The sequence below is a fragment of the Armigeres subalbatus genome, chromosome 3 (assembly GCF_024139115.2).
Source record: "Armigeres subalbatus isolate Guangzhou_Male chromosome 3, GZ_Asu_2, whole genome shotgun sequence".
In the NCBI taxonomy this organism is placed as follows: Eukaryota; Metazoa; Arthropoda; class Insecta; order Diptera; family Culicidae; genus Armigeres; species Armigeres subalbatus.
Genome location: NC_085141.1, coordinates 336,306,438 through 336,333,917, shown reverse-complemented (window position 1 = coordinate 336,333,917; position 27,480 = coordinate 336,306,438). Strand labels below are relative to the sequence as shown.

The following is a 27,480-nucleotide window of genomic DNA, read 5'->3' as shown; positions in this document are numbered from 1 at the left end:
AAAGTGACATTTCAATAATTATCAAATAACCCTGCTCGCAGAGCAAGATTACTTTTGACAGATATCGAATCATTTTCCATCGATGTCCTATTGGAATTGCTGGGTAGCACCAGCCATTCTTTTAACGGGGTGATTTTTTAATTTTCGAACTGTCACTTTTAAGTTTAAGTCTCCAAATGAGACAGACCCTAAGATAAAATAATTTATTAATATTATTATTACAGTAGACGTTCGATAACTGCAAGTCATTTAACTGCAATGCTTTTAAACTGCAATTCGATAGTTGCAACAGTTTTGCAGTTATCGGACCGCTAAACTTCAAACTGGTGTCAAACTCAATAACAGCTGCATTGCGCACATTTAGATGCACTTTTATTGCATCTGACGTCGATTCAGGGCCGTATGTATATAGGGGGTCCGGGGGGGGGGGGGGCGCCCCCCACAAATCTTATGTACCAAAAACAACCTTTTTTGTAAATTTTGGGGCCCCCACAATCTGTCGGCCCCGGGGGCCTCCTTCTGGCTAAATCTGGTCCTGCGTCGATTGACAACCGTTTGACGTCCAGAATGCGTTGCAGTTATCGAACGGCATTCGTTAACTGAAAAGTAAACATTTTGTAGCTATCGAACGGCTACTGTATTAATATTAATATTAAATACTAGTCGACCCGGCAGACGTTGTCCTGCATAGTAGGCGAAAATATGCGTTCTGAACTGGCCAAGCGAAAATCCTATACAAATCTTAATTTCAGTTTTTCACGATTTACTCAACTTAAGTCGTGATTTTCGTAGGAAGAAATATCATATCCAGCTTTTCGCGCACGGTGATGGCGGCTTCTATGGGTTTCAAAGTGTATCCGTCCCTGTACTTCTTTGACAGCTGGCTTGGGTTTGACATTCCGTTTTCCTCTTGTTCCATGATGAGGGGAGATGTTCATCAAGCTGTCAAACCCAAGCCAGATGTCAAAGAAGTACAGGGACGGAAACACTGAAATCCACAGAAGCCGCCATTACCGTACGCGAAAAGCTGGTATCCAGTTACCCGTCGGAAACATTACAGAACATATCTGCTGAAGGAATGAAGAAAATCCTTCGAACCGTTTTCGAGTTATGCGGATACGAAGTGTTGAACTTAATTTTAAAATTAAAAAAACACTTTAATAAAGAACAAAAAAAAAATTATGCGGATACGAACACAGACCATTTCATTTTTATTTTATAGATTTATTAATTTCAATTCGCGAAGTCGAAGCAAAATTCTTCACACAAACAATGACAATTCTTTATGGCTTTTTACAGTAGAGGAACAGAGAGGAGAAGATGGCGGCCATGTTTCACTCAAACTCTGACAGATAGCAATGGGGTTTCCCATAAGAGGGAAGAGCAGAATTTGCTTCGACTTCGCGAATTTAATACTTGTATAGACTAATAAAAATGCAATCGTATAATTTATTTACTTAACCCATATACGATTCATTATGCTGATGCCATATTAGAAATTTGGAGACAGTACTCGTCGATAGCAAATCCTTCCGCACGCGATGGCATATGAGCAAGTCAAACCACCTTCCTTTTGCCAGTGGAGATATATCAGCTTCCACACTGATATTCTTCCTTCCCCCTTCATACGGGAGCTTGGCAGAAGGAAGGTCGTGTGCAGTGTTGTAAAATGTCATTTGCATTCGTTTGTATAATTTTCCCAGAACTTTTTCCAGAAGATAGCTATCAATTCATGATGTATGACGAACTTATAGCGCTTAAATGTGCCTACAACTTTGTCTAACAAGACATTGCTGTAAATATGTAATCTGGGGCGTGGGAGGCAAAATGTCATTCAAATGACATTATGTCAAATGACACGTGACATTTTGGAGAGTTTTCACTCTCCAGCCTAAGATATTATATTTAGAGCAATGTACCCTTGGACAAAAATATAGCCCTACTCAAGCGTTATGAGCACATCTAAAATTATGCAATAAATTTGGCTTCTAAAGAAAGTTATGAACAAATTAGTCAAATGACATGCAGATGACATTTTACAAGCCTGGTCGTGTGATATGTGCCATCACAAATATTGCCCTATATATGGACCAACAGGTCTGTGCCACAAAAAGGGAAATTTGGCCCTCCGCTCGCTTTCAAATCGACTTCTATAAAAACATTCTTCATGCCTGCCGTATCCTAACGGAACTATCAATTCTATACTTTCGCCTCTAATTCTATCATGAACATGTACGTCCAAGTTTGGAAGATGATATTAGCATTTCCATATCATTATAATTTTTATGTATGCAAACATAAACTACATAACACACCCTTCATCAGATGTTATGAAGTTATTTGAATATAAAGCCCTAAACGCAATACAACGGAACGGTGACGGAAACGGAAAATTTGACAGTTAGCCCATATATTTTCTGTCAAATTTGCCGTTTCCGTCGCCGTTCCGTTGCATTGCGTTTGGGGCTTAAGTGCCCGAACACAATGTGAACGGCAATGCGGCAGAACGGAACTGCGGCAGAGCGGAATTGTTCTAAAACTGCCGTTGCCGTTCTGCCGTTGCCGCTTTGCCGCTAACCAACCCACAATGTGAACGGTTCAAAGGCGATACTGACAGTTCAAAATAGCCACCAACAGTTTATTTTTGTAACATTATTGTCATTATTTTCACTTTTATTAGTATAATAAAAGGAGGGCATCATGACTTGCTGTTTCTTCGAAAATATATACATTCGTGAGCAGATTTTAAGGCAAAAATATATTTGTTTACAAATCATCTTAAAAAGTACCTCAGGCATTCTCATTCGTTGATCTTGATTGGGACGTTTGACGTTTACCGATTTGCTGTTCCGCGCCGCCAAGTTCCAAATTTCTGAGATTTAGTACAATGTCGCTTTTGCCGCAGCTCCGTCATTGTGGGCTGCACCATATTGTTAGTGCCCGAACACAATGTGAACGGCAATGCGGCAGAACGGAACTGCGGCAGAGTGGAATTGTTCTAAAACTGCCGTTGCCGTTCTGCCGTTGCCGCTTTGCCGCTAACCAACCCCACAATGTGAACGGTTCAAAGGCGATACTGACAGTTCAAAATAGCCACAAACAGTTTATTTTTGTAACATTGTTGTCATTATTTTCACTTTTATTAGTATAATAAAAGGAGGGCATCATGAATTGCTGTTTCTTCGAAAATATATACATTCGTGAGCAGATTTTGAGGCAAAAATATATTTGTTTACAAATCATCTTAAAAAGTACCTCAGGCATTCTCATTCGTTGATCTTGATTGGGACGTTTGACGTTTACCGCTTTGCTGTTCCGCCAAGTTCTAAATTCCTGAGATTTAGTACAATGTCACTTTTGCCGCAGCGCCGTCATTGTGGGCTGCACCATATAGTTCCATGTGTTGGAAATTTGCCGTTACCGTTCTGCCGCATTGCCGTTCACATTGTGTTTGGGCACTTACATGTGTTGGAAATTTGCCGTTAAAAGCCCCGCACATAGCATACGTTTGCGTTGCGTTTGACAGTTTTCCCATGGAAAATGTGTCAAACGCAACGCAAACGTATCCTATGTGCGGGGCTCTTTACCGTTGTGCCGCATTGTCGTTCACATTGTGTTTGGGCACTAACGCAGACACGGAGATTTGAGAACACCCATGACATGATTTAAAATTACCCACCTTCGAGATCTATATGAAGCTGTCAAAAAGATGGGTGATTTCAAAATTTCGAATTTGGGTGAAAAGTGCCCACTTTCAAACAGTTTCATGTACACTCAGAAATAAATGTATACTAAATAGGTTAAAATTCATGCTAACTGGCTATTCGCCTGGTTGACCCCGCATTAGTTTAAATTTGGACAAAACGGAGATAGTATAACTTCAACTTATTAACGCATAGTATAACTTCCCAGTATTTGGCAATAGTATAAAGCCGTTTTAATGATTTTAGTTTTGTTTTTGTTCTGTCAGAAACAATAAACACAATAAATTTTTAATTTCTTTCATAACATTTAGGTCGATTTAGGTCTTACTAATTATGTTTCATTGATTTATTTAATAGCAGAAATTAACTGAGTCATTCTATGACGGAAGTGCAAAGGCAAATTCGATGATAGGTTTACGCTCGGAGGACTAATTCGGCACATAAAATCCGCGAGATCCTGGTCTTCGAATTCTGTCAAGTCAACCAGTGGCATGTCTGATTTTCCGGCGGAATGATGATGACCGTCCATGCTGAGCCCGTATCGCAACGACGGTATTCACGCCAACAGCAGCAAACAATCCTATACATACGTGCACGAAAATAACATCGTCCATGAACTGTTATTTTCCTCATTTTACTCGGTCAGAGTTTCGTCCTCCATCGCCATTCTTATTGCACGGCATCGACGACACCGACTCACTGACGACACCGTTCCAACACCTCGGTGAATGGCGCCAGATATAACAAGTGTCCCACAGATACCGATGCTTATCAATCTTGTCGAATACCAGGTCCATATGACCGCGATCCATCTCCATCCAGTACAGCGCGTTATCGTTGACATTTTTCCCCAAGTCCCGATCTGGTATGGCCACGGTTTGCCTCTATATTTTATCTCTGTCCGATTAACATGGGTTCCGCTTTCGTCCGTTAAACATGTTCCGCCACTTGATGGCTTCTGAGTTCTGACTCTTGAGGTACCCGGGTGCTGTTTTTTTTTACTTTGGCATTCCTACACTAATAAAAATCCACACATTTTTAATGGCAAAAATCTAAAGAAATTTCCAAATAAATTTTATGTGTGCGTTAATAACCACCCGCTATAGGAGAATCCACATAAAGGTTATTAGGTAATAATGGTTATGTGTGTTTCCACATATATGCTATGCGAATTCACATAGCCGTTATGTGGTAAATGCTATAGTCAAAATTTATGTGTGCCACACATAATGGATATGATTGGATTTTTGTCAGTGTACGTTTTGGTCACGATGGATCTATATTCGTGGTCACTGCAGTCACATAAAAAACGATCGGTTCAAGGCACAAATTTCGATGTCTTTCTGCCATTTTTTTATGGCGGATCGTGCGAACAGATTTTTGCCTTTAGGTAAATACCTATAAAATATTTTTTTTACATGTTTAATGTTCTCTGTCAATATAGTTTTCTACAGAATTACTTACGTTAAAAATATGAATGATTCGCCATAAGTGCGCCACAAATCTTTACATCGAAAAAACGTTCTTGATTGTTTCACGTGTTTCAGTATAGAAAACATGTCTCCCTGGCAAGCAATATAGTAATACAATATTAAATATTCAAGCAAAAATCTGCCTTAGTATAAATTTTAATGTTTGATAGTATACTTTTTATACAAGGCTATGTTTAAATGTAACAAATCACTAGAATGATTAAAATTTAAACAGTCTTCGTTTATTCTCAATTCTGAGTGTAATCCAAGGTGTGGTGGTTTTTTATCCTTTTATGGATGAAAAATCTGTTTGCAGTTTTTCGCGAGATTTTAGAATGGAATCCTTAGAAAACTTACTGTAAATTGTTTTAATTTATTTCAACGACCAAATAAGAGACAAAGTCCAGAAATAATCACGTCAATTAAGTAATGAGTAATGATAATAATGCAGTCAAGACATTGAACGTAAGTATTTCAGGGTTTTTAAAACTGTTCAATTTATAAGAAAATGAGAGCAGTGTAAATCGGCTTCCACTAGACTCTGATATTTAAGGCTGTGAACCATTCCACCGATTCGTTTAACTTTTAGTTAAAATTTGACACTACGATGGTTATTTTCCCATCGTGGTTAAAAATTTACTCCGAAGCCGACCCATTTGAGTTTTGACAGATTGTTAGTTATTCGGAACGAAATGGATTTGGCGTCAATTTTCTCGTGAACAAAGTTTAACTATTGAACTGTCAAATCTAACCATGCTCCGGAGCAGGGTTATTTTTAACCACGGTGAAATAACCATCGAACTGTCAAATTTTAACTAAAAGTTAAACGAATCGGTGGAATGGTTCACAGCCTAAGTAAACCTTTTTTGTGATTTTTAGCTTGCTTCGTCATGGATCTATAACGGATGGGTCAATAACACGATAATCTCACGATTACATTGCATTTGAAGACAGTGGTGAAATTTGGATACATATAAGAGGACCCAGAGGATTAATGCACTGATGGCTGATACAACTACAAATCTGGAAAAACCTTAATCTTAAGCTTCTGTAATTTGTATATATTTACATGAGGAATAATCAATAAATAATGTATTGCATGTACTTCCGTTTAATATCTTAATAATATTTATTTAACATAACAAATTCATCAGCGCTGAAAATATTTTGCTGCAGATGGGTGATTTTCACCCATTTGAAGAAATTTTAGCTTTAGGAAGGTGAGTGAAAACCTGGGTGGTGCGAATAGAATCGATTTGGTTGTCAAACTGAAGCCAAACTTTTCTATTGTGCCGGAGCCAAACATTGAAGATTGTGGTTATGTTCGTTTCAGATCCTTTATCGAGAAGTATTGGTATAATTTGAAAAACAAAAAATTAAAATTAACTTAGTTTGAGTTTTGTATTCTTTGTAACAAATATTTTCACATAATATTTCGAGTGGGAAATTAGTAGGAATGCAATTAAAAACCACTCGTTACTAAATGTCACGAGATTCATCAGCTGATTGGATCAGGAATATATATAAACCATCATAAAGTCATGTAGAGTCTAGCGCATTTGTGCGCCCTCACGCAGCATGGAAAGATAAATTCGAAGAGCGGGAAATGTTTGACAGCCAAGTAACTGCAAAATAATTTTGCTTATGGGATTGATTTCAAAATATCCCTCTACTTGCTTGAGAGCAAAAAAGCGGCTCTATCCGCAGCACCCAGGTGAAAACTACACATACATTTTGACGTACAAACCTTCTTCCCATTTGTGGGTAAAGCCACTCTACCCACCTTATGGGTTAGTCCAGTTATCTCGAAGATGGGTGAAAAAACACCCATTTCTGGGCATTTTCATTTCTCATGGTATCGGAGACGAGCCAGCCTCGGGCTGAAAGTCTCTTTAATAAAGACACACAAAAAAAAAAAAAATTTCTCATGGTAATTGTGTGTCGCAAAGTGTGAAATTTCATTTTCTCTTGACCAGTGCATATGGAAATCGGCAACCCTGCCTTTTAGCTTTTTTTCAGTGGGGTTGCTCAATGTTGCTCAACTTTTCGAAGTCATTTCGAGTTTTCGACAACTGCTGATATGTCAAAAATTGTTTTGATCGAGAGTATCCCGAGTATCCACATCGTTTTATTGAACAGCTTGAACGCGGGTTTTAGAATTTCCCTGTGAAAAGTTATTTTCCTTCATATTGGATAATAAAATAGGTATGTAAATTGATGATAACTGAACCTATTAGCAATTGAAAACAAACTCTACAGGCATCAGCATCCAATTCGGTTCCTCAACATGATTATCCCCGTGAGGTGTTTCACATGCGGCAAAGTTATCGGTAACAAGTGGGAATCCTATTTGGGACTCCTACAAGCCGAATATACGGAAGGGTGAGTAATTGATGTCCCTGAGTCCGTTCACCAATTATACCCTGAGATATTATACCTATGCGCTAATTCAACTTTCCGAAACTATTTCCTTTCTAGTGATGCTTTGGATGCTCTCGGACTGAAGCGGTATTGCTGCCGCCGTATGCTGTTGGGCCATGTCGATCTTATTGAGAAACTGCTGAATTACGCCCCACTGGAGAAGTAATGTTTTAGTTTTGTGGTTGTATGATCAAGATTTTGAAGGTTTGGATGTATAGTGAAACAAATAAATGAATAAACGAGTATTTTAAGCAATAAATTGATTTTTTATCACAAACAAATTCGTAGATTAGAATTTTATAGGATAATTTAATAATTAAAATTTTATAGGATGATCGGAATAGTAACCCTAATGATTATTTACTTTTGCTTTGGGAGAATAGAGGTAATAAACTACAATTACCTTTATTTATTATACCTCTATTTTTGGGAGGTTACGTTTTAAATTAGATAAGACACACATGTTCGAATATCTTACGACAAGTTTTCATAGATGGCAGTAGTTTACATTATCAATCGAATAGGTACTGACAGAACTATGGATTTTTAGTGGTCAAATTAAACAGGAATTCTTCTCCGTTTTACTTTTCACGCATTTTTTTCTATATCTGACTACACCAAAAGGTTCCATTCATGTCAGGAAGGTGAGAATAATTCAACAAATCAAGACAACTAAATCATCAAAGGGTGGGTATTTAGTTCGAGGTGGTCAGAAATGTGTTAGGGGTCGTACACTAATTACGTAAGCATTTTTCTTGGTAGGGGAGGTCTGTTAATTTCTTGTTACGCTCCATATAAAAAGAAAATCATTTGTATGGGAAAAAAATCCGACATGGGGGGAGGGGGGTTCGAAAACCCGGAAAATATGCTTAGGGGCTATCCGTATACCACGTGGACAATTTAGGGGGAAGGAGGGTATGGCGAATTTCCACGGTTCATACATTTTTTTCATAATTTATATGAGCAATTATTCACGGGGGATATCAATAACTGATCAAAACCTGTCCACGTGGTATATGGACGTGGTTCCTTACGTAATTAGTGTACGACCCAGTGCGTAGCCACGGGGGTGGTTTTGGGTATAACCCCCCCCCCCCCCCCCCAAAGACAACATTTTTGGAAGAAATTTTTTTTCTCGAAAACTTTTTTTCAGAAAACCCCCTCCAGACTAATTTTCTGGCTACGCCACTGGTACGACCCCTTACCTTGAATCCTTGCTGACGGTTGTTAGTCGTAAGATACGCAGCTATGGGTTCCAGAAGAAACTGCAAGCAAAAAGATTTTCAGCCGCACCAACTATCTTCTTCTTCTTCTTATGGGTATTACATCCCCAACTAGGACATTACCGTTTCGCAGCTTCTCTCGCAGTGTTCTCTAAGCACTAAGTTATTAATTCCGAAGTTTCTAAGCCAACTTACTATTTTTGCATTCGTATATCATGAGGCTAACACCATCTAAACACGATAATACTTTTATGCCCAGGGAAGTCGAGAAAATTCCCTAGACCGGATCGGGAATCGAACCCACCCTTCAGCATGGTCTTGCTTTGTAGCCGCATATCTTACCGCACGGCTGAGGAAGGCCGCACCAAATGTATCATGTACGAAACGCTCATCTAAGACAGGTGGTCCTCCTCGATGCCGTCGTTGCCATTGTACTCGTTGACAACGAAAGGCTCTCGATTGGTGTATGGATGACATGCGTCGTGTGGTTATGGCGAGAAAGAAGACCCTCGAAGGGCTTCGAAGACTTCCCACCTGTCATTCTAACAAGGTATGTGCCCTCCAGGTAATGTGACCAAACACTGCATTTTTCAACTGTTTTTCAACATCCTAGGTACCAATTTATGCAGCTTTACAAATATTTCTATAATTTTTTTAGGCCAAATTCTGTGCGAAATACACTCGTGTGGTATTTATTTACAGTGTCTGTGAGAGTGTCTGTGATGACCCTCTGCAACATAGTTGTAAAGGCAAAGTGAAAATCCATTAATTACGTAACGCAAAAATTGACCATTTCCAACTAACCCACCTTCCTCCCCCCTGTCACACTGTTTGTATGAAACATCTGAATTTTTTTATGGATTGCCCCACTTTAGGCAACCCCTCCTTCCAATTCTAAGCGTTATGTGATTTATGGATGTTCCTAAAGCAGGAATGGAGGTCCCCGCTGGAGGCTAGTAAGTAGACTTACTGAGGAGAAGGAGATGGCAGTGAGCCAGACTGCGGAACTCCGAAGACGCATGACCGCTGCTCCTAGACCTAGACTCCTAGACCTAAGCTCAGTACGGATAGAATTCCGATCATAAAGAAGTTAGTGCCACCAGAGAGAATAGATACGATACTGTCAAACGTAGGGATAAGGTTAGGAAAATGGCTGATTATGTGTGCTGTACATATGATCAACAAATCTGGCGAATCTATAAGCTGTTTTTGACGTGCCTGTATAACTACTTTACAGCATGTTTCACAACCTTTTCTCAATCTTTACCAAACCATTTCGTAATATAATTCGCTTCAATGGTGCAATCAGATTTTTTGAATCCGTTATATAAGTTTTATACAGGATAGAAAGACTGCAGGTGTTCAAGACAGCGAGCAAAGCTTTAAACTTTGAGTAAGAGAGCCTGCTTTGAGGAGCTGTGTAGGACTAATGACTTAGCTCGAATTTCCTTAAATGGTTTCTTAGGTCTTTTAAAAAGATAAGCGAGATTTACGTTTACCCTCGCGCATAATTTGTCGCTGAATGGTGTTTTTCAGATACTGACAAAGTAAACATTTTTTTTAAGGATTGTGATATGATTTTTTTAAGGATTGTGATATGTTAGTAAACTTGCTTTGAAAATATACACTTAAACGCTAGTGCGATAATATTTTCCAATTCGTAGACCTATTATACAATTGCACACCATTTTCCGAATGTTTCTGTCGAAAGGACGACGTGCTCAAAGTTCTAACCATTTCAGCAAATAAGGTGCAATTCTACAATACATAAATGTAGAATGTTGCTTAGTATTTAACCACTAAAATACCTGTGAATCTTATTCAGTTGGTTGTTGGCTCGCGCGAGATTAATTCATTCGTTTGATAGTTGTGTTATTCAGCTTGAACTGTTTGTTCGGGCCGGTCAGGCCAGCTAACGCTCCACCTAGGGTAGTCGATTTGCAAGCGATGTTTCGATTCCCATTCTGCGCGACACCGCTAACGCTTGGATACGTCTTCGGCGGTTGCTGAAGCAGCTGTGATCTCAGCATGGAATTGTTAATATCGGTAGTTGTGCTGCTGCTGCTTGTTATAGTGGACTCCACGTTCCCAGCTACCTTAGTGCGCGTTACCGTCGACGACTGGATGATGGTTTGAACCTGCTTCCTCTGTACGATGAGTCGGGGTGGGCTTACTCCTGCCTGTTTCGGGGCAATGGGTACATAACGAGTAGCTGCCCCACCAGCGGCATTGGCGAATTTCAGTGAGCTGCTACCTACGATTATCCTTTGCGGAGCTGGCTTATTTGCAGCGCTAGTTTTTGGCTGACCAGCTTTGACGGTGAACGTCGCGGTCGGCATTTTCCGAACTGCTAGGTTGGGTTTGGTAGCAACCGTTGTGATCGACTGAGTAACCCCGTTTAGGAGCCTTTGTGGGTGTGTCGCAGTTGTATTTTGCGATGTACTCGGATCCGCAACTAAAGATTGTACGTGTGCAATTTTCAGCTGCGGACCCGCAGAACTATCCGTAACAGAGACCGTTGAGGACCCATTGATTACTGATAGGTTTTTAACAGTCAAAGAAGGTTTTGGGGCGGCAGGCTGCACTATCGTGTTGGCATTATGTACGTTTGAGGGTTGCTTAACTGCAGGCGATATTATAATTTGTTGAGGATTTCTATTGCCTGATTGAAGAGCTGAGTTACTGTTTTGCCCAACAGACGTCACAACAGAACCTTGCGTACCTCCTTCGTTTTTCCGTTTGCTGATGCAAATCAGCTTCTGCGCTCCATTTATTTTAGCTTTTACGAGATATGATTCATTCTCGTCAATACCTCGGAAATGTTTAACAATGTTAAGGATATCCTTTTCACTCAAAGTCTGCTCCGGTTTATCAGTTACCGGAACGCTTGTTGAAGGTCCCACCGGTAATGCGGCGTGTCCATCATCATCATCATCGATCTCTATTACGTCCATCGGAAGTGGTATCTGGGTATTTATATTGGAGATAGGCGCTAAATCCGGAACATTGGAAGGTAGGCTCTGTTCCACTGGTGTTTCAATCAACTGACTCATGGGTCGAACGGAAATAGCCGGCTTTGGCGCACTCGCATTATTTTGATAATTAGAGTCAATAATACGACTGTAGAGTTCAGAGTTTGTAAAAACACCATTTTCGAGAGGCGCATCAATAGTTCCCACACTAAGATGGCTTAGTTCCTCAATCTCTTCTCCTTGCCCGTACCATCTTTCTAAAAGATTTGTCAATTCAGCGTCTAGATTAGCTTCTCCCTCAATGGTTGGGGCTTTCACAGGAGGAGGCAATAGTTCTGGAATTGTGATCACATTTGTTTGTTCTTCCTTGTCCTTCTCCTCAACGCATGCAGCTGCATTGGCGGGTGGCTGCTCCTTCGCAGGAGACGGCGTAACAACGGCGTTCAACTTAATCGAATTATTGAAACGATGAACTTTCGCCCTGCGTTTCTTCGACTTCTTATAGTTATCCCTCTTAGGGCACGAATGAAGCTGTAACGTTTCCTCGTGCGTGTAGGTTCGCGAACAGAATATGCACTTAAACTTACATGAGATGATGTGCTCGTCAAACGTGGCTCGACAGTCAAATTTGCAGCGACACTTGTGGCAGTACAGTTGAACAGGATGCCACTGGTCCAAACTGTCGGCACCCTTCTGACAGATTGGCCCCGACAGCAGCAGATGACCTAGCTCGTAGCGGTCGGTTAGCGCTTCTCGGAACCGTTTGCTCTGCATGCAGTCTTTCAAATTGAGTAGCATGTCTACCGGAGAGGAAGCTGGTCGACGGTATCCCGGCTTTGAATCGCAATAGATATCGTCGTCTGGAATAAATAAGAATTTTTTTTAAGAAACTAATCAATGGGTGTATAAAGAAAATCATGTGTGCATGTTCACCACTCTATCTAATATAGCACGAGTTACAGAACTCTCTTGTTTGATATTGATCCATCCTCAAGTACGCCATTCCCTATAATATACCGTTGCTTAGAAAATAGATTTAACTTTCATGTTTTCTTATGAGACATCATCACTAGATCCTGCATATGGACATATCAACTGGACACATGGAAGCCTATGACTTACTGTGTGACATATTTATCATTTATCTTAATGAGATGGATGTCCAAGTTCCATTAATGTTAATCGTTAGAAACATGGGCCATTTGGCGAAATGACCAAAGCAGAGAGAGTTAAAAGCTTCTTATTTTAAGTATAGCACGCTTTTGCCCAAAAGAAAAGCAAAAGAGAAGAGGATTATTTCTTGTCCGAATAAGGAAAATAAGTATGTGGTTTTTTCTTTAAAAGATTGCGCGAAATAATTTGAGAGTAGATTACACATTCTTTAAAAACAAGTGATAGCACGGAATGAATGTGAAAGCGTAGATACCAGATTTTTGAGAATCACTAAGGCGGGCTGCAAATTGTGGATTGACATCAAGGAAAGAGCGTTCAATACGGCCCTGATCCCCACTAGTTCGTATCACACGCTTCCACGGGTCGACCGCCAGCTCAGGGTTGCGTACTTGGCTGGTAGTGTAGCCTGGGAACTAGAGAACTTCTAGAACTAGAGAACTAGGGAACTTCTGACATCAGAGTGAACAAGTACGTATCGAACGTCTGTCCACCACAAGAGGGTGGCTCAAATAGCGCCTCCCCACAAACAATTTAAGCTGAATAAGCTAGTTTATCTAAAGAAGGCTATTTTTGGTTGAATAAGCGCTCTATCAGCTCTATCTAGTTTTGGCAACCGACCCGGCAAAGAAATAAGGACTATGATTGGAAACTCGGTACGGGTAGGTAAGTACCCTAAATAAACTTGGACGAGTGAGCCTACTCGTGAACTGCTGAAGATTGGAATAAATGTGGTCGCTATCCAAGAAATGCGGTGGCCTATATTCAGAGAACGTGAATTCAGAGCCGTGGATTCCAAAACAGCATTCAAATACAACATCTATTACAGCGGAGGCGAAAAAGCAGAACATGGAGTTGGTTTTGTAGTGATGGACAAGCAGATAAAGCAAATTCTTCAATACAGCCTTCTGACAAACAATAAATCCGACGACGCGACGTGATGGACGCGCTGTATAAATGTCTTAATGGAAAGTGCCCAAAGCATGACGTGAAAATATGGTTCTATACTATTCCCCAGAAAACCGTTCCCCAGAAAACCATACCCCAGAATTTCATTCCCCAGAATGTACCATTCCCCAGAAAACCAATCGCCAGAACGTACCATTCCCCAGAAAACCAATCCCCAGAATGTACCGTTCCCCAGAAAACCATTCCCCAGAATGTACCGTTCCCCAGAAAACAGAATATATAGATGCACATGATTTCATTTTCTTGTATTCTTACAAATATCATCGCAAGACCATACATAAAAAAAAATGTCTTGATGAGTTGGATGTGCAAGGGCCATTGTGGCAATTGTTAGAAACTATACACCCATATTCTTGTTTACGTACGAACGCGCTTTCGAACGAAAGTTGAAGTGCGTGCATTCTCGTTTACGCCAGCAAAATCAAATGGAGGAACGGTTCGAACGAAAGCGATTCGTTCGTCCGTAAACAAGAATAAGGGTGATAGTTTCCAATACAATGTGCCTGTTGGCATAATGACCATAACTCAAACAGCATAATTGATGCAAATTTGGTTGCTGCGACTTATTTGTAACTGCATCTGGTCGTATAGAAGTTGCAGTGATCTATTTGAAACATGGGTGCTGCTCGGGAAGGTGCCGCCAGAGTAAACGCGACGTGCGATGCGACTCGATTCACGCAAAGGAATAACAATTATTATCAATGAACTGTTAAACTGCACTGTCACGTCACGTCGCACCGCATGGTCACGGCTATTCTGGCTTTAGCATAGCTATAGCATATGATCACGTCTATTCTGGCTTCACCCCAGAACAGAAAAAAAATTCTTTGAAGCACGCCTTGATTGGGGAAACAAATAGGGACTCAATCATTTACCCGTCGATGATTCAATTAAGTCGATGATTCCTTCTTTTAAAACGCGCATTTCCCTGAATAAGGCAAATAAGTCTATAATTTATGTGTGCTACGCACGCGTTTGTCCTAAATAAAGCACCAGAATATAAAAATTAGTAAATAATTCCTTCTCTAAAGGCACGAATTTGCCCGAAATAATGTTAACGAATGATTCCTTCTTTTAAACTACGCATTTGCTCGTAAAAGGGCAAATGAGTGATACATTCTTTTGACTCACACACTTTCCTGAAATACGCCTTCTTTCAAATCACGCGTTTGCCCGGAGTATAGCAAACAAGTGGATGATGCCTTCTTTTGAAATATGAATTTACCCGCAATAATAAAAATCCACAGGTTTATTGGATAAAATTTAATTAATTTTCAAATACTGTCGTTATACGCAAAACTGTCTTATGCAAGTAGTAATCCAATCAAATATGGGACAAATATACGTATGATGGCAGCATAGGAGAATCCACATAAAGGTTACTGTAGGCATTTTCCGGGAATAAGGTAAATCATAATTTAAGGTTTGGAGATGAGCCAGCCTCGGGCTGAAAGTCTCCTAAATAAAGACAAAAAAAAAAAAAAAAAAAAAATTTAAGGCTTCTAGAAAAGCACACATTTGCTCAAACTTACTTTTTACAGCACGCGTTTAGTATCTCATTGCAGATTCTACATTTGTTCTTGCAAAGTTCGCTTATACCAATTAAGAGCGACCATTCATGTAATTCGAAAATTGGCGTGAATAATAAGGTCCATTGGTTTAGGCTTATAACGGGTGACAACCTAAAAAATGGAATGACTTCAATACTTTTCTATCAGAATAATAATGCTTTCACAGAAATATGACACACACTTTTACTCCAGCATTGCTTAACATGCCGTCGAAACAGAAAGTATTGCGGCGCGCATTGTACATGTTATCAAGCGAACCAAGATCATGGGAAAAGTATATTATATCAGATTGAACTGTACTTCTTTGTAGTTTTTTTCCCGAGCCATTCTTTTCATTCCAGTTTTTTAGTCACCAAAATTTTTTTTCTTCATTGCAAGAATCTTTTTAAATGTATGAAAACAATTCTGGGATATGGTGCATTCTGGGGAATGGTTTTCGGGGGAATGTTTCATTCTGGGAAATAGTTTTCTGGGGAATGGTACATTCTGGGGAGTGGTTTTCTGGGGAACGGTTTTCTGGGGAATGGTTTTCTGGGGTATGGTTTTCTGGGGAATGTTATAGAATCGAAAATAGTTATCCGATACACTAACGCTCAGGTCGTCGAGAGGACTCTTTCCGTCCCATAATCGATAGCAAGAGCCTTTACTCCGCTACCAATAATAACGGCCTACGGCTAGTAAATATTGCTGCTGCCAGAGGGATGGCCAGGCTGCACCAAGATGTCTGATCTGTCCTCCGGGGGCAGACAACAGGTATCTCACCGGTGCTCAGGCCTGTCCGGCCTCTAGAAGGGTCGAGACATGCAAGTAACACAGCTAAACTTGAACCACTGCGAGGCGGCTCAACTGCTGCTACAACAGTCGGTTATCGAGTGTAAAGCTGATGTTTCCTTGCTGTCCGACCCATACCGCATCCCTGCTGGGAACGGCAGTTGGATTGCGGACACGTCCGGTATGGTGCGAATTTGGACTTGTGGGCGATATCCCATCCAGAAGATAATATCTTCTCCCGACGATGAGGGTTTTGTCATAGCAAAGGTAAACGGAGTTTACTTTTGTAGCTGCTACTGTCCTCCTAGATGGAGTATAGAGCAGCAGTACACTAGGGTAGTTCATAGTCTTGCGGCGAAACTAACTGGCCTTAAACCAGTAGTTGTAGCAGGTGACTGCAATGCGTGGGCAGTGGACTGGGGTTCCCGGTTCACTAACGCTAGAGGTTATATCCTGCTAGAGTCACTAGCGGTATTGAACGTAGTTCTGCTGAACGAAGGTCAAGTGCCAACGTTTAGAGGACCGAGCGGTGATTCATGTATCGACGTCACCTTCTGCAGCGCAGGATGGACCGAAGAACCAGGATGGATGGTCCACGAGGGTCATACTTCTAGCGACCATCAGGAGGTACGTTTTATGGTCGAGTATACCCGGAAAAGTACGACAAGAAGGGGTGGTGCAACTGATCCCGGATGGCGCACCTCACAGTTCAATCAAGAACTGTTGGAGGAGGCGCTGCGCTGAGAAAGTCGGACTATAGGACTGAGCGGTAACGAACTGACGGAGGTACTAACACGTGCCTGTGATATAGCGATGTCAGGGAAGACCCAGCCCCCAGGCAATCGACAACCAGTGTACTGGTGGTGTACACGATCGCAGATCTTCGTAGAACCTGTCTTAGAGCTAAAAGAAGGTTGCGACGTGATAGAACGGACGCTGGGCGATTCGATAGACGTGGGGTATTCTAGACAGCGAGCAGAGCTCTGAACTACGAGATTAAATGTAGCAAGCCAGCCTGCTTTGAACAACTGTTCAGGATGGCGAATGACACCCCATAGGGAGATGCATGCAGGATTAACAGCACGCCACCTGAGAAATCTCCGGATATGTTGGCCAAAATAATCGAAGGGTTGTTTCCGAGGCATGAATCATCGAGCTGGCCCGCTACTCCGTACGAGTCAGTCGACATGATACCGCTAGTGACTAACGAAGAGCTTATCGTAGCCGCAAGAAAATTTAGTTAACTTAAGCTCAATAAGGCGGATGGTATTCCAAACCTGGCCCTTAAACACGCCATTCTTGCCGATCCAGATATGTTCAGGAGCTGCCTCCAGAGATACATGGACGAAGGAAACTACCCAGATCGATGGAAACGGCAAAAAATGGTGCTATTACCGAAGCCTGGCAAACAGCCGGGGGACCCTTCGGCATACAGACCAATTTGCATACTCGACACAGCTGGGAAGCTGCTAGAGAGGGTCATCATGAATAGATTGTCGACTTATACAGAGTGTGCTGGTGGCTTATCCAGCAACCAGTATAGTTTCCGTAAGGGCCGTTCTACCATCGAAGCAATTCGAGCGGTAACGGATACGGCCAAGATAGCGAAAGGCTTAAACAGAAGAGGTATTAGGTACTGCGCGTTGATTACACTTGATGTAAAAAACGCGTTTAACAATGCTATGCGGGGCACGGACACGGATGCTGGTCAAAAGTCGATCGAAGTGTCAGCGGGTGTTCCATAGGGATCGATCCTCGGACCGGTTCTGTGGAATATTATGTACGTTGGAGTATTACGCTTAAGTATCCCGGCCGATGTGAAGATTGAAGGCTTCGCGGATGACGTAATGCTGGAGGTAACAGGAGACACTCTCGACGAAGTCAGACTGAAGGCTTCAAACGCGATTGGCAGAGTGGAAGAATGGCTCAACTCGAGGCGGTTGTCCCTTGCACACCACAAGACGGAAGTCATGGTGGTGCATAGAAATGCCATGGGTTGCAGCAAGTGAGGATAAGAGTAGGGACCTGCACAGTTAACTCCGTGAGGTCTCTCAAGTATCTAGGCGTGATGATCGACGAAAAACTCAATTTTACGAGCCACGTCGATTATGCATGTCAGCAAGTTTCTTTGGCGATAAAATCTTTATCACGAAAGATGTCTACCAGATCGGCGGTGCATAGTCAAGTGCGTAGGCTGATAGCTGGCGTAGCATTGTCTATCATCCGTTATGGCGTCCCGGCATGGGCCGTAGCACTAAAAGCCGAGTACAATGTAAAAAAAATGATCAGAGTACACCGGCTGATGTGCCTACGTGTCGCAAGCGCATATCGCACCATATCATATGAGGCAGTGTGCGTTATAGCTGGGATGATGCCGATTGACATACTCCTAGAGGAAAATGTAGAGTGCTACAACGAAAGGGAATCGGTGCAAGTGCGACGTGTCAAGAGAGCAGCCTCGTTGCTCAAATGGCAAAAAGCATGGGACACCGCAGTCAAAGGTCGTTGGACCCACAGACTAATTCCGGATGTGTCCAACTGGGTTGATGGGAAGCATGGTCAAGTCAACTTCCACCTAACACAGGTGTTGTCTGAAAATGGTTGCTTTAAAAAATTCCTACACATGTTTGGCTTCGCAGATTCTGCGGAGTGTCCTGAATGTGTAGGTGAGGTAGAGTCGGCAAAGCATGTGATGTTCGCATGCCCGCGATTCGAGGTAGAACGCAATGCCTTGCTGCTTGTTAGCGGTATGTATACAACCACGGACAACCTCGTCGAGAGGATGTGCCGGGTGGAAGCTATATGGAATGCGTCGAATACAGCATCTCAACAGATTATGTCGAAACTGCAGCGGTGGTGGCGTCTTGAACAAAACCAACGAGTGCAGTAAGGGCACCTGTGATGCAGTGAACACTTTGCTCACCCCGACAACCAACATGTCGCGGGTGGGCTGCGGGGACCTCAGTATGTAAATATAGAGGTCATTGCGGTTTATGCGCGGTTAACGCACGTCAAGTGCGTTTGCATAGGCGTGAGCGTTCTCAATAGTCCTCCCCTGATGTATTGCTTAATTGCGGGCCGGGGGTACGGACTGGCGAAAGGGTTTTGGTTTTAGTGTGTCGGGTAAGAGTTACATGACATACCCATCCCCACACTACCTGAGTTACCTCCTCAGGTGGCTGGTTGCAGATTTCCGTTTACCCTTGCTCAAGAAAAAAAAGAAAAAAAAGGGATGGCCATCAGTAGCCCCTACTTTGCACGAAAGCACACCTGGAGACACCCAAATGGCAAAACTTGCAATCAGATAGACCATGTTCTGCTAGATGGGCGGCATTTCTCGGATGTTATCCTTGTGCACATATTCAGAGGTCCGAACATTGATTTTTATCACTAACTCGTTGTCAGTAAAATTGGAGCACGGTTGTCAGCTGTATCTATCGAAAGATCACGCAGCGAACACTGCGTTACAATATCCGCAGAAATTGTCGGCAGAAGGAGTAGGAATGGGCGATACCGGCGCTGATTGAAAATTCACCGGCGGCGGCGTGATAGATCATTTTCAGCCAGCGTCGGCGGCGTTGCGGTGTCACGCCGTTTGTGATCGGCGGCGGCGTGCACTGATTTAAAACGTCAAAAATTCTCCAGTTTCTTCGGCAGTTCCTCTACGAGATCGTTCGAAAGTTCATCAACAAATTCCACTGGACATTCTTTCAGGAATTCTTCCGGAATTTCCTCCAGGAATCCATCCAGAAGTTCTTCCAAAAATATATCTGGAAATTCCTCCAGGAATTCATCAAAAAGTTCCTCAGAGAATTCCTTTAGGAGTTCCTCAGGAAATTCCTCCATGAGTTTCTCAGAGAATTCCTCTACGAATTAATCAGGAAGTTTCTCCAGGAGTTCGTCCGGAAGTTCCTCGGGAAGTTCCTTCAAGAATTTCTCAGGAAGTTCCTCCAGGAATTCTTCCGGAGGAATTTCTGGAGGAAATTCCGGAAACTCTTGGATTTTTTTGGAAGTTCCTGAACTCCTCTGGAAATTCCTGCAGGAACTCCTTCGGAAGTTCCTCCAAGGACTCCTCCGGGATATCCTCTAGGATCTCCTACGGAAGTTCCTCCAGGAACTCCTCCAGAAGTTCCTATAGGAATTCCTCCGGAAGTTCCTCCAGGAATTCTTCCGGAAATTCCTCCAGGAATTCTTCCGGAAATTCCTCCAGAATTTTTCCCGAAGTTTTTCCAGAAGTTCTTGCAGGAACTCCTCCGCAGGTTCCTCTAGGAATTCCTTCGAAAGTTCCTCCAAAAATTCTCCTGATATTTCTTTCAGAAATTACTTCGAAAGTTCCTTCAGAAATTACTTCGAAAATTCTTCCGGAAGTTCCTTATAAAATTCTTCCGGAAGGTCCTTCAAAAATTTCTCCGGAAGTTCCTTCAAAAATTTCTCCGGAAGTTCCTTCAGAAATTCCTCCAGAAGTTCCTTCAGAAATTCCTCCAGAAGTTCCTTCAGAAATTCATCAAGAAGTTCCTTCAGAAATTCCTGCGGAAGTTCCTTCAGAAAATCTTCCGGAAGTACCTCCAAAAATTCCTCAAGGAATTCCTCAGAAATCTCCTTCAGAAATTCCTCCTCAGAAGTTCCTCCAAGAATTCCCTCGGAAGTTCTTCCAGGAATTCTTCCGAAAAACCTTCCAGGAACTCCTCCAAAAGTTCCTCTAGGAACTCATCCGGAAGTCCGGAAGTCTAGAATTCCTCATGGAAATCTTCCAAGAATTCATCCTGAAGTTCCTCTGGAAGCTCCTCCAAGAGTTCTACCCTGAATTCCTACAAAAGTTCAACCAAAATTCTTCCAGGAATTCGTCATGAAGTTTCTTCAAAAATTTCTTTCTCCAGGAACTCCTTAGGAAGTTCGTCCGGACGTATCTCAGATAATTCTTTCGGATATTCTTGCAAGATTGGTTTCGGAAGATCCTAAACAAATCCTCCAAATTCCATGTGAAAATACCTATGGAGCCCACATATTCCAAAGGAGCTATTACGAAATTTCCTCCGTGACCTACTTCAGGAACTACCTGGGGATTATTTAGATTTGATTACGAGTAGTCCCGTAGAATGTCCGCCAATTTTTTCTCTAGGAATTTCTCCTGAAAATCTCCCTGGAGTTCTTCCAGGAATTCCTCCACGAACTCTTCATAAATTACTTTGAGAACTCTCGAGAAATTTCCACTGAACACCTTTCGAAACTCACATAGAATTTCTAAACCACCCATTCCTGGGGGTGAATTCTTCCGGAAATATTTCCAGGAGTTTTACTAAGCATACAAACGTGATTCGCTGGCTGGTATTTTAATATTTGGGTCACAAGCTAGGATTCTTCGATCTTAAGGATTCAAAAGAACTTTTCGTAGATGCCTCTCCTGTAGGATCTAGGATCATTAGCTTCGCATCAAAAGGCCGGACATTTCACGATCTTCACCGACCATAAAACGCTCGAATACATCTTCGCGGGAAAGTTCAGAGACGGTAAGCGAGCTTGTTCCCGAGCGCAAGGTTGGGCCTTACGCCTCTAGCCTCTAGACTTCCAAATAAAACATATTGAAGAACTAATAACATATCAGATGTATTTCCACGCTTGTGCACTAAAGAAGATGCGCCATTTGATGACAATACACAGCACTTCCTCTGTGCAATCGGCAGCAGCCATTACTCTAGAAGAGATACGTAACGAGACATTGCATGATTCGACGCTGAGCGGGGTTATTGAAGCCCTTAGGACACAGTTGGCCGACGGAGCTCATCCGATACCAAGCATTCGATAAAGAATTAGGGTTGATTGACGGTACCCTTGTTAGAGAAGACAGAATCGTATTACCACTGAAATTGCGGCAACGAGCGCATATATAACCGAGAAAGCACCTGTGGAGGGGTCTGGCATAAAGTCATTGGGCATAACGCCATTTGGCATAAGGTCATTTGGCATAAAGGCCATTTGGCATAATGGTAATTTGACATAACGAACATTTGGCATAATTTTGAACTGCATGAAAAGAGTGGGTCATTTGGCATAATTTCGAACTGTGAAAGCGAAGGGGATATTTCATGTATTGTTTAGCATAGAGAAAGTAGGTCGAGGCTGTTTTCTGATAAATTTAGACTGATGGAAGACATTTTCCGGAAGAACGAAATAACAAAACGGCAGAATTACTTCCGAGGGAGGGATCACATCCATCATTGACATATTCCGGCCACATGCCTACTTTTAAAGTAGGGATTGCATCCACCATTGCTTCAATTCTAACATGTGCCTTAAGACTGGATCAAATCCACCATTGCCTTAATCCGGCCAAGCGCCTAGCTTTAAAAACACAAGCAATACACTTGTCGTAGACGAGATACTAAAACCAATCAAGTCACATATGAGTTACTGCAACCAAATCAATCTTAATTGTGCTACTCGGGGAAGAGATCTCATCTACCATTGATTTATTCCCGGCAAGCACATACTTATACAGAAGGAGTCACATCCTTCATTGCCACAATTCGGGCCACACACCTACTTTTAAAGAAGGGATTACACCCACCATTGCTTCAATCCGGGCAAGCACCTACTTTTAAAGAACGAATCAAATCCTCCATTGCCATAATCCGTTCAAGCGCCTATTTTTAAAGAAGAGATCACATCCACCATTGCCTCAATCCGGGCAAGCACCTTCTTTGAAAGAAGGAATTACATCCAATATTGTCATAATCCGGGCAAGCGCCTACTTTTAAAGAAGGGATCACATCCTCCATTGCCTCAATCCGGGCAAGCGCCTACTTTTAAACAAGGGATCACATCCACCATTGCCTCAATGCGGGCAAGCGCCTTCTTTTGAAGAAGGAATTACATACACCATGCCATAATCCGGGCAAGCGCCTACTTTCAAAGAAAGGATTACATCCACCATTGCCTCAATCCGGGCAAGCGCCTTCTTTTAAAGAAGGAATCACATCCACCATTGTCATAATCCGGGCAAGCGCCTACTTTTAAACAAGGGATCACATCCACCATTGCCTCAATCCGGGCAAGCGCCTTCTTTTGAAGAAGGAATTACATACACCATGCCATAATCCGGGCAAGCGCCTACTTTTAAAGAAAGGATCACATCCACCATTGCCTCAATCCGGGCAAGCGCCTTCTTTTAAAGAAGGAATCACATCCACCATTGTCATAATCCGGGCAAGCGCCTACTTTTAAAGAAGGGATCACATCACCTGCCATAATCAATGCAAGCGCCTACTTTCAAAGAAGGGATCACATCCACCATTGCCTCAATCCGGGCAAGCGCCTTATTTTAAGAAGAAATCACATCCACCGTTGTCATAATCCAGACAAGCGCCTACTTTTAAAGAAGGGATCACATCATCCATAGACATAATCCATTCAAGCGCCTACTTTTAAAAAAGGGATCGCATCCACCATGGCCTTAAACCGGGCATGCGCCTACTTTTAAAAAAGGGATCACATCCCCCATTGCCTCATTACGTTCAAGCGCCTTCTTTTAAAGAAGGAATCACATCCACCATTGTCATAATCCGGGCAAGCGCCTACTGTTGAAGAAGGGATCACATCCTCCATTGCTACAATCCATGCATGCGCCTACTTTTAAAGAAGAGATCAAATCCATCATGACTTTAATCCGGACAAGCGCCTACTTTTAAAGAAGAGATCATATCCTCCATTGCCATAATCCGGGCAAGCACCTACTTTTAAAGAAGGGATCACATCCTCCATTGCCATAATCCGGCCACACGCCTACTTTTAAAGAAGGGATTACATCCACCATTGCTCTAATCCGGGCATGCGCCTACTTTTGCATTGCATTGCAAATGCATTCTTTCCACGAGATGATAATGTCTTTTTAATATTATTATCGACGGATGTTATATTTACTATTTCTGGGTGTTTCCCGCACCTCTTAGTCACCATTTAGCGAACGCAACGAAACATTATGCCAAATGTCCATTATGCCAAAAAACCCTCACTTTTGACGCTGATCACAATTATGCTAAATGTCCGTTATGCCAAATGACCTTTATGCCCAATGGACTTATGCCAAATGACTTTATGCCAAATGGCCCGCTCCCAACATTATGGGCATAGAGAAACAGACGTTTTACTCAACACATTTTTCATCGTTCACCTTTTCAACGGTAGATTCAATTTTGTGTACACACTTAAAAATTTTCGCCGAGATCTCAGCATTTTTGTTTATTTTCCCGAGGTGGGCACCGCCGAGTTTCAGCAAACACGATTTTTGCCGAGATCTCAGTAAAAGTGACGTTTCATTTGCCGAGATACGGTAAATATTTTGCCGAAAATCAGTAATAAACCAAATTTTCTGCCGAAGTTCAGTTCTGGAATTTACTGAGCTACAGCGGTGCCCGATTTTGCCGAGCTCGAGTAACAAAAACTTAGTGTGTAGGTGGTCGATCGGTCACCGATGGCGCTTTCATCGATTTTGCTTGTATTTGACATTTACACACTACCACCATCTGCTCCACTTAAAGTGCATTTGGCATTGGGTGATAATGTTCCCGCCCTCGGAGCAGGACGAGCACGGTCCAAAAATTATATCAAAAGTTTGCTAAGGTTATTTAAGATTATGTTCAAATGATGTTTCGCTTGAAAATGTCGTGTTCCATGTTGATTTCTTGTCCACTGGCACTACGACAATATCAAAATTTGCCTAAAGCAAATCATATGCGTTTTTTGAAATCATCTCTGATTCAGGTAGAAACTGTTTTGATCATTTTTGAAATGCAATGGTTAGGCAAATCTTAATCCTGGAGTTGAACTTGTTCCTAATACAATTGGCAATACCGCCCCAAGCCGACATATATCCGAGGATTTATATCCTATCGATCATTATTACTTTGAATCTCATCAAATAAATATTGTAGATAGGCTATAGTTTATAAAAGCCTTGGTAAATATCACTAAAAATTGATTATGCCCAGCATTTATTACATCTATCCCACTGTGCTGATAAGTATCAGTAAGATCCACCAGATGTCGCCAACAGATTTCGAACATTGTTCCAATGTTCGAAACAATAGCGATTCGAGTCTTCGCTAAGCCTCCATTTTGGAACACCCATTCAAAACCCCAACCCTTCCCCCACAAACATCTAATAAATCAAGTTCAATAAACTTACCATCGGATTCTTCCAGGAAGGCATCATCCTGCGCTTCCATCAGCGATTGGTTTATCTTTACGAGCCTTGATTTCGTGTTGTGCCTATCGAGATTGGCCTTCAGATTGGCGACATTCCGGTAGCAGGGCACGCAAATAAAGCTCGAACCCCGGTGGGAATCCTTGATCTGCAATCAAAACAAAACCGATACCCATCACGCAATCGATTCCTGGACGTTTCACCACTCACGTAGATGCCGTACAACTCTTCGACAATCTCCGCCACCGTCTTCTCCTGGTGCAGATCGATCCGTACCGCCGCCCCGCTAGAGGCATTCTTCAAGCAAATCCTGCAACACTCCGTCACATCGAATGCCCCAGGGGCCATCATTAATCAGAACCGTTCGCGTCCGCTGTTCAACGGGGACCACTTTCCCAGTGCATACAGAGTGCGGGGGAATTTTGCCGGAACACTAACCCGGACGTCGAGGAAAAAAAGTGAACCAATCTGCGGTTGATTCGTACAAGGAAGCTATACTTTTCTTTTACGGTAACTTGCGACGCGTACAAAGAATGACGGCAGCGGCCAAGCAAAAACAGCCACTGACAGATATCGCGAGACGGAAAGCGCAACAATGGGTCCTCCATGAAAGGAGTAACGTTTCTTGCGTCAACCGATCACCGGACCGATGTCATTTTCCGCTGTCAAGACTGTCAGTGATGACGATGATGATAAATCACCAGAGTGGGATTTGTGATGGTGGAATTTATGCGCTCCTCGATTTGAATATTTAATTTTTGAATACCTATATCTATTTTAATTTTTTATTGCATTTTTTATTTCAAATATATTAATCGTTTTGAATCAAGTTCAAATCTGAACTTAGTACATCAAATTTGCCAATTAGCAAAAGACTTGATCCACTGAGTTGATCATCCAACTCAATTGGTTTGCCAAAAGATGGGCATGTTTCATTCAAGTGAGTTGGATTAAGGTGCAAGAAAAATTGGACGAAGGAAAGAGGCTTCTGATCAAAGCATCGACGGTGTGTCATTTGTCTCTTTCCATCTCCCACAACATTATAACTGTGGTAGTGGAACACCGAGCGGCAGCATGAACGCTCACTTAAAACACGTGTTTGCTGGTTGCCAATTTTATTTCCCCTTAAGGTACCTAGTGAATTCGAGCTCTAAGCCGGTGAATACGCTCGAACATGAGGCTGGTCTCTGGTAGGACCATCCCATCTCCAAGTCAAGATTTATCCATCCTGGATGATTATCAACGTATTGACAATTGATACTTTATGAAAAACGATAAAAGTATGACTACGGCAGCATGTTGCCAGACCAGTGCTCGTTTCTAACTAGAGTAAGTGTACCGGTTTTGTCCACTTGAATTGGCTTAATTTGGCCAACCATGAAAATACATATTCTTCAAAAATAATCGATCAGTTAGTAGCAGCGTAAAAGACTAAAGGGATATACTCCCATTGGAACTAAAACTCTCTTAAATTGCTTTATTTCAGGAGTGATCAAGACCGGTTATCCTATTGTGTCAGCTGGTGATTCCTCTCCATCATTTGGAATTGCCACTGTTCCTGCAGTTCAGCCCAAATTGTGGTTATATTTGTCTCGGATCGCCAGAGATGTTGGTGTTACTGCCGATCAAGTGTGTGCCTTAGCTAAAAAACACCTATGGGCAGCGAAGACATTCAGGTTACCCTTTGTCGCCAAAGGAAGAGACATCAGCACCTTAACCTTTGTATCCTTCAAAGTGGGGTTGAGCATGGACTTGAAATCCAAAGCATTATCAACCTCCACATGGCCGAAAGGAATTGTCTACAGGGAGTTCTGCGACAACAGATCTGACGAAAATTGTTGGCACCCGAGACCTGCTGCCACAGCCGTAGATCCACTGAATGTATCTTCAGAGGAAGTTGTAGTTATGGAGTAAGCAATATAGTCAAGCCACACCGGGACGCATACTTGCCGCAAGCTTTGAGGTAGGCCCTATTTCTCTCACCACAGTCGAGCCTTCCCCGCCAACG

General features: G+C 42.2%; 2 protein-coding genes across 2 annotated transcripts; one reads left to right on the top strand and one right to left on the bottom strand.

Moving 5' to 3' along the window:
* Positions 1–7,223: 7,223 nt before the first annotated feature.
* On the top strand, positions 7,224–7,856 carry LOC134221332 (DNA-directed RNA polymerases I, II, and III subunit RPABC5). The gene is made up of 3 exons (XM_062700530.1): positions 7,224–7,381; positions 7,436–7,558; positions 7,655–7,856. Exons 2-3 carry the CDS (start codon positions 7,464–7,466, stop codon positions 7,761–7,763), a joined length of 204 nt encoding a protein of 67 aa, XP_062556514.1. The 5' UTR covers positions 7,224–7,381; positions 7,436–7,463; the 3' UTR covers positions 7,764–7,856.
* A 2,587-nt stretch (positions 7,857–10,443) lies between these two features.
* On the bottom strand, positions 10,444–26,066 carry LOC134225768 (uncharacterized). Its single transcript, XM_062706120.1, has 3 exons — positions 25,683–26,066; positions 25,455–25,620; positions 10,444–12,652 (listed from the first exon to the last, which is right to left on the bottom strand). Exons 1-3 carry the CDS (start codon positions 25,821–25,823, stop codon positions 10,668–10,670), a joined length of 2,292 nt encoding a protein of 763 aa, XP_062562104.1. The 5' UTR covers positions 25,824–26,066; the 3' UTR covers positions 10,444–10,667.
* Between the last annotated feature and the right edge of the window lie 1,414 nt (positions 26,067–27,480).